This window comes from Salmo trutta, chromosome 27 (genome assembly GCF_901001165.1).
Source record: "Salmo trutta chromosome 27, fSalTru1.1, whole genome shotgun sequence".
Taxonomy (NCBI): domain Eukaryota; kingdom Metazoa; phylum Chordata; class Actinopteri; order Salmoniformes; family Salmonidae; genus Salmo; species Salmo trutta.
In genome coordinates, this window is record NC_042983.1 from 34,735,378 (window position 1) to 34,754,370 (window position 18,993).

At 45.2% G+C, this 18,993-nt stretch overlaps 3 protein-coding genes across 3 annotated transcripts; 1 reads left to right on the top strand and 2 right to left on the bottom strand.

Moving 5' to 3' along the window:
- Nucleotides 1-1,076: 1,076 nt before the first annotated feature.
- arsk (arylsulfatase family, member K) lies at nt 1,077-6,562 on the bottom strand. Its single transcript, XM_029717859.1, has 8 exons — nt 6,281-6,562; nt 5,700-5,829; nt 5,235-5,394; nt 3,801-4,083; nt 3,374-3,545; nt 2,609-2,833; nt 2,278-2,493; nt 1,077-1,789 (listed from the first exon to the last, which is right to left on the bottom strand). The coding sequence occupies exons 1-8, from the start codon at nt 6,404-6,406 to the stop codon at nt 1,482-1,484; spliced, it is 1,620 nt and encodes a 539-aa protein (XP_029573719.1). The 5' UTR covers nt 6,407-6,562; the 3' UTR covers nt 1,077-1,481.
- LOC115164934 (uncharacterized) lies at nt 6,454-13,872 on the bottom strand. Its single transcript, XM_029717860.1, has 4 exons — nt 13,768-13,872; nt 11,584-11,836; nt 8,151-8,360; nt 6,454-7,895 (listed from the first exon to the last, which is right to left on the bottom strand). The coding sequence occupies exons 2-4, from the start codon at nt 11,821-11,823 to the stop codon at nt 7,038-7,040; spliced, it is 1,308 nt and encodes a 435-aa protein (XP_029573720.1). The 5' UTR covers nt 11,824-11,836; nt 13,768-13,872; the 3' UTR covers nt 6,454-7,037.
- Nucleotides 13,873-13,906: 34 nt separating this feature from the next.
- Nucleotides 13,907-18,814, top strand: wdr54 (WD repeat domain 54). The gene is made up of 10 exons (XM_029717861.1): nt 13,907-13,964; nt 14,653-14,945; nt 15,100-15,162; nt 15,414-15,480; nt 16,434-16,490; nt 16,634-16,761; nt 16,960-17,060; nt 17,223-17,385; nt 17,650-17,724; nt 17,821-18,814. The coding sequence occupies exons 2-10, from the start codon at nt 14,721-14,723 to the stop codon at nt 17,950-17,952; spliced, it is 1,011 nt and encodes a 336-aa protein (XP_029573721.1). The 5' UTR covers nt 13,907-13,964; nt 14,653-14,720; the 3' UTR covers nt 17,953-18,814.
- The last annotated feature ends 179 nt before the right edge of the window (nt 18,815-18,993 follow it).

Here is an 18,993-nt window from a genome sequence, read left to right on the forward strand (position 1 = left end):
GGCGTTTTTCTTTCTCCGTTGTTTCGCCAACCAAGCAGGGAGTTTTTGTATGGAGGTCGATGAGGGTCAAATTTGTTCTACAAAAAATGTATGGCGTATTTGCTACGTGAGGTTTATTTAATCGAAAAGAAGTTTCGTAATGCTTAAGTTATGAGTGTACTGATATAAGTAGGACAAATGACATCCCTGCAACTTTGAGAGAAAAAAAAACACTATATTGGAGTTGTCTCGAGATCAAATTGTATTTGTCACATGCGCTGAGTAGATCTTACAGTGAAATGCTTACTTACAAGCCCTTAACCAACAATGCAGTTTTAAGAAAAATACCTACAAGAATAAGAAATAAAAGTAACATAATTAAAGAGCAGCAGTAAAATAACAATAGCGAGGCTATATACAGGGGGTACCGGTACAGAGTCTTATGGCTTGGGGTAGAAGCTGTTTAGAAGCCTCTTGGACCTAGACTTGGCGCAACGGTACCGCTTGCCGTGTGGTAGCAGAGAGAACAGTCTATGACAAGGGTGGCTGGAGTCTTTGACAATTTTTAGGGCTGTCCTCAGACACCGCCTGGTATAGAGGTCCTGGATGGCAGGAAGCTTGGCCCCGGTGATGTACTGGGCCGTACGCACTACCCTCTGTAGTGCCTCGCGGTCAGAGGCCGAGCAGTTGCCATACCAGGCAGTGATGCAACCCGTCAGGATGCTCTCGATGGTGCAGCTGTAGAACCTTTTGAAGATCAGATGGCGATGTATATTCATGTCATGAGGCTAGTAGCATAGCATCTCTCTCCATTGAACACAGGAATTTGACGTCAATAACCCTCATCGAATATTCAAAAAGGGATTACAATATTAAGATGTATCCAATCCAAAGAAAGGATAGGCGGGAGCTAGACAGCCCGCCTTGCCTGTGTGGACAACAACTCCCATTGTTAGGGCGGAGAAACGTATCTTGTCAGTATATCCATAACTTTGGTTGATGCGACCCAGTATTTACAGGAGCTTTAGTGCTGGGCTGGAACAAAAGCCAACAACTCTCCAGGACCAGAAGTGAATATAATACAGAACAATAAAAACTCTACCAAACATACAATCTATTTATTTTGTTTCATTCTCACATACACCCGGATAGGTGCAGTGAAATGTATTGTTTTACAGGGTCATCCATAGTAGTATAGCGCCATTGGAGCACTGACATAAGTAAAGTGTCTTGCTTAAGGGCACATCGACAGATTTGTCACCTCGGGTATTCAAACCAGAGACCTTTCGGTTCCTAGCCCAACACTACTGTACCTGCCGCCCACAATCTTACCAGAGTAAATAAAGAAACAAGTGAATTATAATTACACTTTAACTATGGGGGTGCGTTTTCTCACATTTTGACCAGAATTATCATTTCAGTTTGCAGCACTGTTGTGGATTGTGCAGTTATTGGTAGTCATGACATCTTTATTTTGGTGCCTTTCTAATACAGCAGGCCAGTTAAAACACTGATAATTTGAGCTTTTCAGAAGAGAACCCAGATGTCATGAGCCACTCATCGATGGCTTTCTCATTGTTCTCCACATCCTCTTGCCAGTCCAGATGCCAACGCAGGTTTGCAATGACTTGGGTATAATTGGCACCAAGACTCTTTCGCCATGCAGCAAACTGTTGCTTATTGTAGAGACGGATTGCCTGAGAGACTTGAGGGTAGTCTACTGCGCTGCGCAGCAGCTTGTCCAGGTGACGACACACATCAGGGAATTTGGACGCCACATTGTGAAGCTCCTCTTTGTCCACCGTTAGGTCTGTCAGGGGAGAGAGATGTTAAAAGTGTTAAAAGAGGAAAGGCTGGTTGCAGAGATTTGATCTACGTAGACCCTGCAGCTGAGGGAGGGCTGCAGCTGAGGAAACATTTTGACAAAGGTTTTAGTGGGGAATGACATCTACATTTAAAAATGTATATATTTAACCTAAATAATAACTTTCGGTATTATTTAGATGTCAACTGACTTGCCTAGTTAAATAAAGGTTAAATATTTAAATGTATATATTTAACCTTTATTTAACTAGGCAAGTCAGTTGACATCTAAATAATACAGAAAGTTATGTGGCTATGCTTAAAAATCACATACTAAGTACACACAGTAGTGGTACTGTCCCAAATCATATTTATCCACTAAATAAAATGATTAGATATTGGACCATGTGTAATTTACATTCTGATGAGGGATAAAAACAAACCCTAAACCCTCTTTCCTCCAGTAGTAATCTTTCAGTGCGGGGGGGGACTCACCGAATAGCTGCGGGGGGACACTCAGACCATCTGCGTAGGTAATGTACTTCCACCGGCCCTCCCTCAACATATAGGTGGAGGCGTTGGCATTGCAACCGTGGTATTCACTCAATACCCAGTCTGGGCGAGGCCGTGTGGGCCGGGCAGCTGACTGAGACAGCAAAGGTAGGAGTGAATGACCACTAAGGCCACCTGGCACTGCTACACCTGCCATCTCTGCAAACATGTATGTGGAATGGAATCAGTTTACTGACCAGGATGTGTAACAACCCTTTGAATCCCTCCATCATCCAGCCCTGTGCTTCTGACCCTCAGATACTCCTGTACTTACCCAGCACAGTGGGATAGATGTCCACCAAGGACACTGGCTGACTCAGCCGCAGGCCAGACTTCACCCCAGGCCCCATAATGAGCAGGGGGACATGGGAGCTGCCCTCAAACATGGACATCTTGTAGAACTGTCGGTGCTCCATGGCCAGGTCGCCGTGGTCTGACGTGAAGAGCAGCACTGTGGTGTCCAGCAAGTCTGTGTCCCGCAGAGCTGAGATCACCTGGCCTAGAAGGACCACAGAGAGTAGCGCAGCCACAGAATGGTTAGTACTCTCCGGGATCCTTCGGACATCCCTAACCTGAAGCCTTACCTAACTTTAACTATTTAAAAAATGTCAACATCAAATGGAGTAGGGACATCCCAAGGATCCCAGATAGCACGGACCGCCACAGAATGAGTGTCTGTTGGGATTACATTCAAGGGGTAGTAGAAGTGTGTAATGTAAGGGACTATTTATTCAACTTCCAAACTACATTTGAACACAAGGTTTTTTGCAAGAATGTTGTAGACCTAATAAATGTATGAAAACTGATTGAGTTGCACAAGGTTGCAGAACATCCTATGGTTGGTGGCTGCCTGGCTGGCACGTGGCTAGATGTTTTACTACCACCAGCAATACATCTGCAATAAACCAGTATAACACCAGTAGCTGCTCAACTGTCCATTGCTGAACACCACATTCTGCAACACTGTAAAACATTGTACGGATGTTCACATTTGGCCAACCACGAAATTCCATACACAAACAATTAAGTCACCACTAACCCAGCATGGCATCTGTTTCGGCACACATAGCGTAGTAGAAGGCCCGTATCTTTCTGACCTCCTGCTCTGTGAAGTTCCCACTGCAGTTCTTGGTGAAGGTGGAGTAGTAGTCCACAGGGTGCATGTCGGACAACGGCAGCCATTTTGGAACAGAGATTAATTCAGGCATCACCTGTGTGTGGACAGCAGCTCCTTATTACACATGCTGCGAAATGGAACACAAGCGCAGACTGCAGATGCGAATCAATCAATCAACATGGTTTGACAATCTAGAGTAAAGTCGAATGCTTCTGAAGATGTAGCAACATTTGGTTAGCACAGTTAAAACAAAGCTAGACTGCTAACATGACACATGACACATGACTGCTTTAAAATTGTAAATAGGAACTAGTAGTAATACTTATGGAATGGCCTGAAGAGAACGTGCCTTTTCGAGCCAGTAAGGAGAGGTGCGGAAGGTGGACCCCCCAGCGTTGGGCCCCAAGGAGTCTGTGACGTAAGGGTGTGGCAGGTTCAGGCCCAGGTAGAGGGCGAAAGGCTGGGCGAGAGCTGCAGCTTTGTGGCGGATCCACTGGGTGGCAACGCCCGTGGTTCTCCAGTCCTTGGTCATGACTCTCGTTGTGGACGCGTCCCCAACCAGGTCTGTCACCGGCCGGCCCTCTTGCCGCAGAAGGAAAGGCACATCTCGCGTCCATGCCTCCACACGATTACTGGAGTGGAAATAAACATTATAAAAATGTGACATCACCAAACGAGACACGAGGAAAAAACATAGGCCTAAATAAAGACATGAGTCACAAATCAAGGGACAGTTCACATTTGGGGAAAATGAGAAGGAATAGAACATTTCCATGCACAAGCCTATCTATCTACACATAAAGTCTCTGCATCTCTTAGCATTACAAGACTGGCTACTTTAAGTGAGCTCACTGTTTCCTGTAAAATGATGCCGTCAGTTCTGTTATAAATTCATTTTTTATTTTACCTTTATTTAACCAGGTAGGCCAGTTGAGAACAAGTTCTCATTTACAACTGCTACCTGACCAAGATAAAGCAAAGCAGTGCGACAAAAACAACACAGAGTTAGACATGGGATAAACAAACGTACAGTCAATAACACAATAGAAAAATCTAAGTACAGTGTGTGCAAATGTAGTAAGATTAGGGAGGTAAGGCAATAAATAGGCCATAGTGGCGAAATAACTACAACTTAGCGTTAACACTGGAGTGATAGATGTGCAGATGATGATGTGCAAGTAGAGATACTGGGGTGCAAAAGAGCAAAAAAATAAATAACAATATGGGGATGAGGTAGTTGGGGGGCTATTTACAGATGGGCTGTGTACAGGTACAGTGATCGGTAAGCTGCTTGGACAACTGATGCTTAAAGTTAGTGAGGGAGATGTAAATCTCCAGCTTCAGTGATTCTTGCAATTCATTCCAGTCATTGGCAGCAGAGAACTGGAAGGAAAGGCGGCCAAAGCAGGTGTTTGCTTTGGGGATGACCAGTGAAATATACCTCTGGAGCGCGTGCTACCGGTGGGTGTTGCTATGGTGACCAGTGAGCTGAGATAAGGCGGGGCTTTACCTAGCAAAGACTTATAGATGACCTGGAGCCAGTGGGATTGGCGACGAATATGTAGCAAGGGCCAGCCAACGAGAGCATACAGGTCACAGTGGTGGGTAGTGTTTGGGGCTTTGGTGACAAAACGGATGGCACTGTCATAGACTACATCCAATTTACTGAGTAGAGTGTTGGAGGCTATTTTGTAAACGACATCGCCGAAGTCAAGGATCGGTAGGATGGTCAGTTTTACGAGGGTATAATTGGCATTCATGACTCACTGCAGTGCCTACCCACCTGACAGAGTGACTTCCTGAAGTGTAGTCCAGCTTCCCAACACTCAAGGTGTTATAGCCATTCTGTTGGAGCATGTCCATCCACGTTGTGGCGTTGGGGTCCAGGCACTTATAATTATTCCAGGATTCAGTTAAATGGGCAAAGCGACCACTCCACATAGCTGAGAAAAATAATCAACATACAACAGACCATGAAATGTTTCAATCCATGGACCTATGGTGGCCATTGGATTGAAATACAGTTGTAGTATTGTTTGAGTTTGAATAACATTTGAGCTGGTTACATTCTATTCCTTTGTACTGAACAGGTCTGTTACTCAAACTATTGGAATCGGAGTCATCCACCAGCATTATGCAATTCAACTTCTTGTTATGTTGTGAATGGATAGTAACATAGCCCACATTATTGACCAATGATCTGCTGTTGCCTTGAGGTCTTCCATACAAATGCACACCAACATCTTACCTGCTCTTGAGGGGCAACAGATTGGAGAATTGGTGTAGGCATTGAGGAAGACAGTGCCTAGCTCCCGGAGATAGTTTAAGTATGGTAACTGGACCACCCTACTCCCAGGGTCAAAGGTCAGCCGCCCATCCTTCAGCAAGAGGGAAATAAAGAGTTTGAATACCTTTAAAAAAAACATCCTTCCTAATTCTCTCTCTCTTCTTTGAGGTAGTAACAGAGCATCTACTATGTCTCTATTAGTAATAACTGATCCATGACTGATTAGATAACTGAAAGCATCCCACCCTCCAACCTTATCAGAGCAATGATAAATTAACTAGGGATATTACAACTCCACGGGACAGTTGAGCTAACGTAGGCTAATGCGATTAGCATGAGGTTGTAAGTAACAAAAACATTTCCCAGGACATGGACATATCTGATATTGGCAGAAAGCTTAAATTCGTGTTAAAACTCACTGGTGGAAACAACTTATCACTCGTGAGCAAAGTAAAATTTAAATCTAATCCACACAATCTCATGAGAATGTTGTGTAAAACGAATCAAAAACATTTACAAAATGTCAAAGTGGCAGTACTTACAAATGCATCGGACATCACCATCACAATGTTAGGTCTGAAGTTTGTGGTACGATTTTGGCACATATACTTTCCCAAACTCATGGACATTGTAAGGAGAACTAACCATGGTCCATACATCGCGTACATCAATATAAAAATGATAATTCTTACGACATTAACTGCCGCTGATTAACTTGGTGTCACGAAAGGCATTTATTCAGGGAAGTGACTGTGTCGTCCAGTCACAAGACTTATCTACTCATCAGCCTGACTGCAACAAAATACATTTTCTCGTTTGTTGTTGTTGTTCCGCATTAGTCACGTGGTGTCGCCGTTGCAGTACTAGGTTTCTAGCAGCAGAGGGCGCACACGAAGATAAACTTCATTTGCAAAAAATACTGTCAATTTATGGCAATCCGAGCAATACAATGTATATACGACACCATGCCATCTTGTTAAATTTACTCATAGCGTTGAAAGAAAATTGCCTTTCTGCCTCAGTCTGAAAGCCCACATATGGCCTACTGCTCCACCATGGAGCATCAAATATCTGATTAGTTGGGAAAAGTGAAGTTAACTCAAATGTCTACTTTCATTGTATGTAGAAATCACTGGAAAATTACACATTTTAAAATAAATATACTTTTTTTAACGTTATTTAATCTCAACAATTTGTATATTTCTTTAATTCTTAAAGTTATTGTCATGAAATGGATCCCATTATTTTGTCTTCAGTAATTGACCTTCCCAAAGTTCTTGAGTTATGGCCCAGTTGGTGTCAAATCAGTGTGTTGACCTGAGGGTCTGGTCTGGCCGTCAGCTGCTCCAGGGAAAACAGTGGCACAGGCAGATTGTTCCGTATGGGCCTCAGCTCTGCACTGTGCTCTGACTGGGCTGAGCATCCTTTGAGGGGGCTGAAACGGGTCCCCTGGGGGCCTTTGAGAGTGACCCCAGGGGCCAGCTCCATGCTATCCAGCAACAGGGTGCCAGAGAAGGGTACAATCCCCTCACTGTTGCCCCCATGCGGAATACTCCTCCTTTTAATGGTCAGACAGACTGCCCCAGTCAGGGCATTTCTCCTCTGGGCAATGGATGGGCCTTTGTAGTTGGTCAAGGGTTTCATTGCCTTTGTCTGTGTGGTGTGTTGTTTCTCAAGATTCTGCCCTGCTGCCAGTGGACCTCCGGTTCTCAATGGATGGCGCTTTGAGGGACTGGCATCCAGCACTTCATATCGGGGCCAGACACGATGGCGTGGAAGACGTGCAAGATCCAGTCTCGGCATGGCTGGGAAGCCTCCACGCTGAGGACGGAGCTTACCACTTTGGACAGAGATGTTTGGGCATGTCTCTACATACTCTTCTTCCTCTGTCAATGAGTTGTTTAGAGAATGCCTTGGAGACTGCAGGTAGTCCTCTGTAGGAGTGGTGGGTGATGAGTGATGCTGCCTCCAGGTCCCTCCCTCAGTTATGGGTGGGGGGGCAGGGGATAGTTTGAAACCCCTAAAACCTGGTGGCTCTCTGGCTTTTCTGTCTTCTGTGGAATGCTTGGGAGAGGAACTAAGCTGGCTCACTGTGTGAGTCTTGTGATTGGCCCTATGACCTGTCCGTCCAGCCACCTCACCAACCGGAGTGGACCTCTGGAGGAAAACACCAGAGATGTGTTAGATTACATTATTATGATTAAATGATTAGCTTTACAGTATTAGCTTTACACCGGCCACTCACCGGTAAGCAAGCAACTAGCTTCAAACAATATACTTATTTGACTATTTCTACTTCCTTTACTAATACATATTTACTGCTAGATATATCCTTGACATTTTGGGTTATTTCCAGGTAGACATGTTAGAGTGAAACACAATGCAGCTTGATGGAGTATTGTTCAGAGCTACCTGTAGGGGAGAAGGGTATTTTGTTGGCTTGGCTTGCAGAACCAGCACACAGCCTTGTGCCCAGGAGTCTGTAGTTGACGGCAGGGGCTCTGAATCTTCTTCCCAGGAGGGGGCACTGTCTGGTCCTTCCCCCTCATCCTGGACCAGGAACTGCCACTCCAGAATCTGCACCAAAGAATCTTGGGCCCAAGACGTTGTGAATAACTCTGGCTAGGGAGGAGACGTTTCATTGTCAGTCCCGCAAAGAATTAGCAGCATTATTGGTGAGAGGATAGTAAAGTGAAATTGGTCACCAGCCAGATTGAAACAGTGCATTTGAGCCTCTGAGCAAAGGAAGTGTGCACAATTATTAGGTAACTATTAGTGTGCACAATTATTAGGCAACTAAATTACAAAAATAATTTCTCAACTCACTTGTTTATTCTACATTTTTAGAGTAAGTGTAACAGATAAGTAACACAAAATGACAATTATATAACATTTTTGGCCTTTCAAAAATATTCAGTGACCAATATAGCCACCCTTATTTTCAATAACTGCCATGAGCCTTCCATCCATGGAGTCTGTCAATTTCTTCATCTGTTCACGACCAATTTTCGCTGAAGCAGCAACCACAGCCTCCCAAATGCTGTTCAAAAAGGTGTATTGTCTTCCATCACTGTAAATCTCACGTTTGAGAAGGCCCCACAAGTTCTCAATAGGATTTAAGTCAGGTGAGGAAGGGGGCCAGGTCATTATTCAGGCATCTTTGAGGCCCTTGCTGGCTAGCCAAGCAGTGGAGTACTTGGATGCATGTGATGGAGCATTGTCCTGCATAAAGATCATGGCCTTCTAGAATGCTGAGGACTTCTTCCTGTACCACTGTTTGATGAAAGAATCTTCCAGAAACTGGCTGTAGGTTTGGGAGTTGAGTTTCAATCCATCTTCAACCCGAAAAGGTCCAACTACCTCATCCTCAATGATAGCAGCCCATACCAGTACCCCTCCTTCACCTTGCTGGCACCTGACTCAAAGTGTTGCCCTGTGTCCATTACTGATCCAGCCACGGGCCCATCCATTTGGTCCATCAAGAGTCACTTTCATTTCATCTGTCCATAAAACCAGATTTTTCTATGTCTTCAGGTATTTCTTTGCCCAATCTTGACGCTTCAACTTGTGAATCTTCAGTCTTCTTGACCATGTCTCTGAGCACTTGACAACTTGTACTTCTGAACACTCCAGGTAGGTTGCAGTTCTGGAATACGGTGGCACTGGAGGATAATGGGTTCCTGGTAGTTTGACGTTTAATTCTTCTCAAGTCTTTTCCAGTTAATTTGCGCCTTTTCTTCCCCATGCGTTTTTTGCGCCCCAGTTGACTATTCTCAACAAAACGTTTGAATGTCCAGTGGTCCCACCTCAATAGTTTAGCTATTTAAAGAGTGTCGCATCCATCTGAAAGGCATTTTACATTTTTGGTTTTTCAGTGTCAGTTATTAAATTTCTTTTTTGGCCCATTTTACCTGAGGTAATGAGGCTGCCTAATAATTATGCACACCTTGATATAAGGTGTTATTCACTTTCGCCACACCCTCCCTCATTACACAAATACATATCACCTGAAAATGATTAAATCCAATAAGCATTCAAGTTTATATGGTTTGGAGTTCGAAAATGTGAATAGAAACAATGATAAGATCAGAATACTCACTTGCCTAATAATTGTGCATGCAGTGTATATAGTGCATTCGGAGAGTATTCAGGCCCCTTGACATTTTCCACACATTGTTACATTACAGCCCATTTTAAAATGGATTGTGTTTTTCCCTCATTAAACCACACACAATACCCCATAATGACAAAGCAAAAACAGGTTTTTAGAAATAAAAAAAACCCTGGAAATATCACACTTACATAAGTATTCGAACCCTTTACTCAGTACTTTGTTGAAGCACCTTTAACAGCGATTACAGCCTCGAGTCTCCTTGGGTATGATGCTACAAGCTTGGCACACTTTTATTTGGAGAGTTTCTCCCATTCTTCTCTACAGATCCTCTCAAGCTCTGTCAGGTTGGATGGGAGCATCGCTGCACAGCTATTTTTAGGTCGCTCCAGAGATGTTCGATCAGGTTCAAGTCCGGACTCTGGCTGGTCCACTCAGGGACATTCAGAGACTTGTCTCAAAGCCACACCTGCGTTGTCTTGGCTGTGTGCTTAGGGTCATTGTCCTGTTGAAAGGTGAACCTTCGCACCAGTCTGAGTTCCTGAGTGCTCTGGAGCAGGTTTTCATCAAGGATCTCTCTCTGTACATCTCCCAGTCCCTGCCGCTAAAAAACATCCCCACAGCATGATGCTGCCACCACCATGCTTCACCATAGGGATGGTTGGTGCCAGGTTTCTTCCAGACGTGACGCTTGGTATTCAGGCCAAAGAGTTCAATCTTGGTTTCAGCAGACCAGAGAATCTTGTTTCTCATGGTCTGAGAGTCCTTTTGGTGTCTTTTGGCAAAATCCAAGTGGGATGCTATGTGCCTTTTACCGAGGAGTGGCTTCCGTCTGGCCACTACCATAAAAGCCTGATTGGTGGAGTGCTGCTGAGATGGTTGTTCTTCTGGAAGGTTATTCCATCTTCACAGAGGAACTCTGGGGCTCGGTCAGAGTGACCATCGGGTTCTTGGTCACCTCCCTGACCAAGGCCCTTCTCCTCTGATTGCTCAGTTTGGCCGGCCGGCCAGCTCTAGGAAGAGTCTTGGTGGTTCAAAACTTCTTCCATTTAAGAATGATGGAGGCCACTGTGTTCTTGGGGACCTTCAATGCTGCAGACATATGTTGGTACCCTTCCCCACATCTGTGCCTCGACACAATCCTGTCTCTGAGCTCAGCAGACAATTCCTTCGACCTCATGGCTTGGTTTTTGCTCTGACATGCACTGTCAACTGTGGGACCTTAAATAGACAGTTGTGTGCCTTTCCAAATCATGTCCAAACAATTTAATTTACCACAGGTAGACTCCAATCAAGTTGTAGAAACATCTCAATGGAAACAGGATGCACCTGAGCTCAATTTCGAGTCACATAGCAAAGGGTCTGAATACTTATCTAAATAAGGTATTTCTGTTTTAATAAATTTGTAAACATTCCTAAAAACCTGTTTTTGCTTTGTCATTATGGGGTATGGTGTGTAGATTGATGAACATTTATTTTTATTTAATCAATTTTATAATAAGGCTGTAACATAACATAATGTGGACAAATGGAAGGTGTCTGAATAGTTTCCGAATGCACTGTATACTGCCCACATTAAACTGATAAGCTGCATAAACTGAAGGATTCTTCATTGGCTACAGTACATTTATTCATATTTGTTTGAAACCAAATCAGAATGTCATCTCTGCACAGTGAATGTATCAGACTATTGTCTGACACAGGTAGTGTCCAACTGTGAACGTAAGGCCTCACCTGTTTCTGGAGGTACACAGTGTAACACTTCTCCATGATATGGTTCATGAATTCATGCAGGACCTCCACCACCACCTCCTCTCCTTCCTCCTGCACTAGCATGGACACCCAGTTAGACTCTGTCAGGCGGCCCGGGACAATGTCCACCACATCTGGACTCTGGGAAGGAGGAGGAGGGGGTGCAGGAGCAGAGTTGGTGCGCCCCTTCTCAGCACGGGATTTTGATGCAGCGCGGGACATCTTTGCCGGGAGCCTGAGTTAACAGATAAGCCACAAAAAGAGGAATTAGGACTGTACTAAACTCAGCAAAAAAAGAAAAGTCCTCTCACTGTCAACTGCGTTTATTTTCAGCAAACTTAACATGTGTAAATATTTGTATGAACATAACAATATTCAACAACTGAGACATAAACTGAACAAGTTCCACAGACATGTGACTAACAGAAATTGAATAATGTGTCCCTGAACAAAGGGGAGTGAAAATCAAAAGTAACAGTCAGTATCTGATGTGGCCACCAGCTGCACTAAGTACTGCAGTGCATCTCCTCCTCATGGACTGCACCAGATTTGTCAGTTCTTGCTGTGAGATGTTACCCCACTATTCCACCAAGGCACCTGACATTTCTGGGGGGAATGGCCCTAGCCCTCACCCTCCGATCCAACAGGTCCCAGACGTGCTCAATGGGATTGAGATCCGGGCTCTTCGCTGGCCATGGCAGAACACTGACATTCCTGTCTTGCAGGAAATCACGCACAGAACGAGCAGTATGGCTGGTGGCATTGTCATGCTGGAGGGTCATGTCAGGATGAGCCTGCAGGAAGGGTACCACATGAGGGAGGAGGTCTTCCCTGTAACGCACAGCGTTGAGATTGCCTGAAATGACAACAAGCTCAGTCCGATGATGCTGTGACACACCGCCTCAGACCATGATGGACCCTCCACCTCCAAATCGATCCCGCTCCAGAGTACAGGCCTCGGTGTAATGCTCATTCCTTCGACGATAAACGCGAATCCAACCATCACTCCTGGTGAGACAAAACCGAGACACGTCAGTGAAGAGCACTTTTTGCCAGTCCTGTCTGGTCCAGCGATGGTGGGTTTGTGCCCATAGGCGACGTTGTTGCTGGTGATGTCTGGTGAGGACCTTCCTTACAACATGAATACAAGCCCTCAGTCCAGCTTCTCTCAGCCTATTGCGGAGAGTCTGAGCACTGGAGGGAGGGATTGTGCGTTCCTGGTGTAACTCGGGCAGTTGTTGTTGCCATCCTGTACCTGTCCCGCAGGTGTGATGTTCGGATGTACCGATCCTGTGCAGGTGTTGTTACACATGGTCTGCCACTGCAAGAACGATCAGCTGTCCGTCCTGTCTCCCTGTAGCACTGTCTTAGGCGTCTCACAGTACGGACATTGCAATTTATTGCCTTGGCCACATCTGCAGTCCTCATGCCTCCTTGCAGCATGCCTAAGGCACGTTCACACAGATGAGCAGGGACCCTTGGGCATCTTTCTTTTGGTGTTTTTCAGAGTCAGTAGAAAGGCCTCTTTAGTGTCCTAAGTTTTCATAAACTGTGACGTTAATTGCCTATCGTCTGTAAGCTGTTAGTGTCTTAACAACCGTTCCACAGGTGCATGTTCATTAATTGTTTATGGTTCATTGAACAAGCATGGGAAACAGTGTTTAAAACCTTTACAATGAAGATCTGTGAAGTTATTTAGATTTGTATGAATTATCTTTGAAAGACAGGGTCCTGAAAAAGGGACGTTTCTTATTTTGCTGAGGTTAGATTACAATTGCGTGAGTGAAAAAAAGATGTAGGATACTATTAAATGTGCAGCCATTCAAAGCAATAACTTTTAGTTATAGTTCTGTTTCAGAATCTTGTCCTTTTCTACTCTCACTCCCTTCAAAAGTACTAGATTAATTTGTACATTTATGTTTTATGGATGGAGTTACAATATGCCTTCTTGGTGGGTTTTTTACTTGGGAGAGTTGTCACTTTCTTGAAACACACCAGACTGTCTGCTGAGGGCAACAACAACACAGCCCTCACCACCGTGTATTGGACAAGAAGTGAACAATCTTTGAAGCTGCCTGCGGTGATTGAACAACCTAGCCAAGTGAAGCAATGCATCAACAAACATAACAAGGTTGCTTGCTAATCTAGATAACAATACTTAGGTACCTTAAACAAAGAGCAGGTTGAAAATCTTTCTCTTCGATCTGATGGGAGAAGAACAAGAAGACTTCTCTCGTAGCCCAACCCAAAAAGACAGGATTGCTTGGCAACTGAAAACGCCACTACTTTTTTTGTGTACACAGAACGTATGACGTTTCACGCAAAGGTGGAGCTGTCACTATGGCTGCAAAGGACGCGCAATGGTAATCTCCTCCTTGCTAAATTAAATGCAATCTATTTAGGACTTGTTGATGAATGAATAACGTAACAAAGAATATTACTAACTGTATTTATCTAGCGAATAGCAGAATATGTAATAGAAGCTAATGTTAGTTCACAATACGGTATTCTGTTCGACAATACTTGCCTCCAAGCTTAGGCTTACTAGCAGTAGCTAGCCAACGTTAGCTTGCTAGCGTAAGAAAGATGAATAGACTTAAAGGCAACTTTAGCTGACTATTTGTATGTTTGCTGAATTGCATTGAGCTAACTAACTTAGAACCTAATTTGATGTAACGTATCCGTTAGTTAACTTAGCCGGCAATGGCCAGACTGATAACTAGATGGCTTCTAACGTCTTCCAATTCATAGGAGAGCATGGCAAGCTGATTAGCTATACAGCTAGCTTGATTCAAGTGCCCAGTGTGGCATGGTCAAAAATCATTTGGATGACTAACGTTAGCTGGCTAGTAGATCAGCATGTTCACTGAACTTGCTCATAGTGAGAATGCTGATCTTCACGTTGGGAAACATTATGTAGCTGCCATTGTGTTCTTGTGTATGACATATTTTACGCTACCTCTTTTCCCACATCTCACCCAACTCAGAGACACAGCGACATACTGACACACACTGCAATACTAACCAGCTTTATTTCTCATTGTTCCCCAGAATTGTCATCATTAAGTACACTATTTGCACCCTCCCTATTTACCCAATTGAATTGATAAGATTGAAAGATGTACCACAAAGAGAAGAGCATTCAGATGAAAAGCAGTGCGTCTGCGCTATACAACAACCTGAGCGTGCTGCGCATAGCCCCGCGGAGCCTGACCTATTTCACAGTGGTACACGCCAACATGGTCAATATGGTCAGTGCTTCTTGGGACGGACTCAACTACTCCCACCGCCAGCTGCAGTCCAAAGAGGCCAACGTAGCTACCAGCTCCTCCCTCATCATGCAGGTAGAGTGTTATTAGCGCTGACCAAGAGGGTGTCGGTGGATCATGAATGATATGGGCCTACTTCCTTCTTTAATAATGTCCATGGTAGATAGACATGAGTTGGTACAGTATTTGATCTTTTGTTGAAGGGGAAACTTGCTGTCTCTCCTTTCAGGCAGCCTGGTGTGTCCTCCCATCTCGTGACATCCTGGTGCTCACCTCTCAGAAAGGCATCCAGGTGAGTGGTGTGTGTGTGTGTGTGTGTGTGTGTGTGAGTGTGTGAGTGTGTGAGTGAGTGAGTGAGTGCGTCACAGGAGGTTGGTGTTACCTAAATTTGGGAGGATGGCTGGAGTGGAATGGTATCAAACACATGGTTTCTATGTGTTTGATGCCATTCCTCCCCTCAGCAGCCTCCTGTGACATGTGTGTGGCCTTATACAATGGTGTCCGCCTGTTGGTCAGGTCTTGACAGATGTGTCTGTGTTCCAGATGTATGAGTCGGATGGCTCCATAATGGTATACTGGCATGCACTGGACACGCCTGAGACCCAAACAGGTAACTTTCGCCCCATATACAAATACTGAGTCTCCTCTAACCCTTACCAGTGCACACAAACCCAAGAGAGACTCTTCCTTTGGATATGAATGAGCTGCTCCTTTATCTCTACCCAGTAACAGCTACAGATGCTCTGCTTCAAGAGTCCTTTTCTCTCTCTCTGCTGTGTGATTGTCCGGTGGCCATCTTTACCATGGATGGGTGTCTTTGTCATGGATGGGTGTCTTTGTCATGGATGGGTGTCTTTACCATGGAGGGCGTCTTTACCATGGAGGGTGTCTTTACTACGGATGGGTGTCTTTACCATGGAGGGTGTCTTTACCATGGAGGGTGTCTTTACCATGGATGGGTGTCTTTGTCATGGATGGGTGTCTTTGTCATGGATGGGTGTCTTTGTCATGGATGGGTGTCTTTGTCATGGATGGGGGTCTTTGTCATGGATGGGTGTCTTTGTCATGGATGGGGGTCTTTGCCATGGAGGGGTGTCTTTGTCATGGATGGGTGTCTTTGTCATGGATGGGTGTCTTTGTCATGGATGGGTGTCTTTGCCATGGAGGGGTGTCTTTGCCATGGATGGGTGTCTTTGTCATGGAAGGGTGTCTTTGCCATGGAAGGGTGTCTTTGCCATGGATGGGTGTCTTTGCCATGGATGGGTGTCTTTGTCATGGAGGGGTGTCTTTGCCATGGAGGGGGGTCTTTGCCATGGAGGGGTGTCTTTGCCATGGAGGGGTGTCTTTGCCATGGAGGGGGGTCTTTGCCATGGAGGGGGGTCTTTGCCATGGATGGGTGTCTTTGCCATGGAGGGGTGTCTGCCATGGAGGGGTGTCTTTGCCATGGAGGGGTGTCTGCCATGGAGGGGTGTCTTTGCCATGGAGAGGAGTTTGGTGTACTGTAGGTTGAGTGTGTGAGCTCAGAGGACCATGCTGATGATATATCCTGATCTGTACCCACAGCTCAGGCAGTGTTTGCTCGAGGGATTGCAGCAGTGCGGGAAAAATACATCTGTGTGGGTAAGTACAGAATGAGCACGGCAAGCTAGGCCTCTCCCTCTCTCTCCTGCAATCACTTCACACCTGACAGGATGTTGACAAAAACCCAGCCAATTTCATCTCTCTCTCTCTCTCTCTCTCTCTCTCTCTCTCTCTCTCTGCAGGCATCTCGTCTGGCTCTATGCTGGTGTTTGACGTCCCCATTAAAGGCAGTAACATCACCCTCTCGGAGGTGCTGGAGGAGCACAAGGAGTCCATCACGGATTTGGCCTCAGAATGTTCCGGTAGCCTGGTACTATGCACACACACCATGTGTATGTGTCTGTTGTTAATCTAGGAAAAGCATTATCCATCTGGGGCCAAGTGTTATGTTCGATAATAACCGTAACCATGTAGAACCGACAGACAGATGAAGGTGTAGTTGTCTGTCAATATGCATCAATCACAGCTTTAGATATTGACCCTGTCGTTGATGCTCTCCCTCCCCCAGGAGTGCATAGCAGACATGGTGAGTGCTGACGACTCTGGCAATCTCTGTGTGTGGAAGTCAGGAGAGGACTTCCAGCTGCTCAACAAGATCCCTGGTTTCGAGTGAGTGAGTTACTGACAGTAGGATCTTTTAACCACATTTGAACTTCCTTCTTCAGATAGGGCCGTAGAGGCCTTGTAGTTATGAGTTCCTCTTGACAATGGCCTGGCATCTGTGGAAATGCTACCACTAACCTCAATGCCTCTGCCCTCTTCTTGTACCAGTATGAGCTGCTCCTCAGTGAAGCTGTGGAAGGGAACCGTGGTGGCAGGCTATGGCACAGGGCAGATCCGTCTCTACGAGGCCGTGACAGGGATCGTCCACGCAGAGGTCAACGCCCACGCACGCTGGATCTACTCCTTGGACATCGCTCCCTTCTCTGGCCTGGTGAGGTCAACACCAGATGCTGTCAGGATGGGGCAGTGGGAGGGATTGGCAATTTCCATATGACTATCTATCTCCAGACAAAGGACTGTGTTTATCGGCAGTTGTATGCAAGCTGATTTTAAAGCAAGCTGATTTTAAAGCAAGCTACTACAGATCTATGTAGAAAGGCGAAACATCTTAATGTAAGGGAGTGAATTCTGATGCTAATGAATCATTTTCCCTGTCTGTTTGTCTGTCTGTCTGTGTGTGTGTTTGTGCTCCAAGCTTCTGTCTGCTGCTGAGGACTCTCTGGTTAGAGTGTGGCATCTGACCATGACCCCAGAGACTAACAGTGTGGAGGTAACCTCTCAAACCATACCAGGGAGGGGCCTCACTACACCACGCACACACGGACGGACAGACATTGACTGCCTCCCTCCCTCTCTCTCCCTCCAGATCGTGCACATGTATAACGAGTGTGTGACAGACACCCAGATCTGCGGGGCTAAGTTCTGCGACGGGGACGGCTACGCCTTCGCTGTGACGGGCTATGACCTGAGTGAGATCATCCGCTACACACAGGTCTAACTGCAGTAGCACGCACCATGGGAGATGTGTGAGAGTGTGTGTGTGAGGTTGACATGTGAACGGAGTGTGTCAGCTAAGCAGTATCCCTGTTGGGGAGTGTGTGACAAAAGAGAAGTCTACAGCAGGAAACGTCTGCCTGATAGACCATGCAGCATCTAATTCCACCAGATCAATGGTCTACAGAGAGACGGAAAGCCTATGAAGGTTAACTCAGAAGCAAACTAGGGCTGTGACCCATCTACTACGACCTAACTAGAGGACATGATACAGTATGTATGTCTACAGCGTCTCTCCCATGGATATTGACTTTGGTCCAGAGGTCAGATAGAAGAATGTTGTCTCTATCAAGTAGTTTCCTACATATCATGACTGCACTTTGTAGTCAACAATGAGCGAAAGAAAAAGTGAGGCATCTTACGATATATGAGGAGAAAGATGATTTGTAGTGCAATGTGACCTTGTATATTTTGACTGATCACATACTGGCTTATGCTGACACATTTCCTCTGTGTTGAGTATTGGTGTGTGTGTGTGTGCGTGCGTGCGAGTAATGGTCCAGTAACGGACCATGAAACTACAGATGAGTGTGTATAAATCTGTTTTCCAGATTTAAAATAAAGGGAGTAGGCTATACTCTGAACACGTAGGGTTGCTGATAGCAGCACAATGCCTCAGGTGTCTCAGTATAGTATTGTTGCAGGTGTTTACAATGTGTATGGTAATGTAGGTCGTTCAGCATTCAGTTTGGAAATGTAACATTCCTTTGACTTAGTAAGTCTTGAATATTATTATTGTACAGCATCACTGTATAAATGTACTGTAACTATGAATCAACTTGACAATAAATATTTATTGTAGATAACTGTCTTTATCCTCTTTAATTTGTTTGTGCTTTGTGTTTCTTAATTGTAGTGTGCTTGCAGCGAACTGCGCTTGTAGCAAATTGTCGCGAACGGCGGGGCAGGGAAGAGAACCTGGGTTGCTGGCACAATGGCAAACACTCTACTCATCGTGCCAATAGGGTTAACCCACTTGGTGGGA

What these genes read in the sequence shown, in the direction of transcription:
- arsk (XM_029717859.1), bottom strand. Translation starts at nt 6,406, where the DNA reads ATGTACGCGATGTATGGACCATGGTTAGTTCTCCTTACAATGTCCATG. An exon ending in TCAGGAAGTCACTCTGTCAG is followed by an intron (nt 4,084 to 5,234) that starts GTGGGTAGGCAC and finishes TTTCCACTCCAG; the next exon opens with TAATCGTGTGGAGGCATGGA. An exon ending in CATCTATCCCACTGTGCTGG is followed by an intron (nt 2,494 to 2,608) that starts GTAAGTACAGGA and finishes ACATGTTTGCAG; the next exon opens with AGATGGCAGGTGTAGCAGTG.
- LOC115164934 (XM_029717860.1), bottom strand. Translation starts at nt 11,823, where the DNA reads ATGTCCCGCGCTGCATCAAAATCCCGTGCTGAGAAGGGGCGCACCAAC. An exon ending in CTGTGTACCTCCAGAAACAG is followed by an intron (nt 8,361 to 11,583) that starts GTGAGGCCTTAC and finishes TCTCCTCCCTAG; the next exon opens with CCAGAGTTATTCACAACGTC. An exon ending in AATACCCTTCTCCCCTACAG is followed by an intron (nt 7,896 to 8,150) that starts GTAGCTCTGAAC and finishes GTTTTCCTCCAG; the next exon opens with AGGTCCACTCCGGTTGGTGA.
- wdr54 (XM_029717861.1), top strand. Translation starts at nt 14,721, where the DNA reads ATGTACCACAAAGAGAAGAGCATTCAGATGAAAAGCAGTGCGTCTGCG. An exon ending in GCTCCTCCCTCATCATGCAG is followed by an intron (nt 14,946 to 15,099) that starts GTAGAGTGTTAT and finishes CTCTCCTTTCAG; the next exon opens with GCAGCCTGGTGTGTCCTCCC. An exon ending in CAGAGACTAACAGTGTGGAG is followed by an intron (nt 17,725 to 17,820) that starts GTAACCTCTCAA and finishes CTCTCCCTCCAG; the next exon opens with ATCGTGCACATGTATAACGA.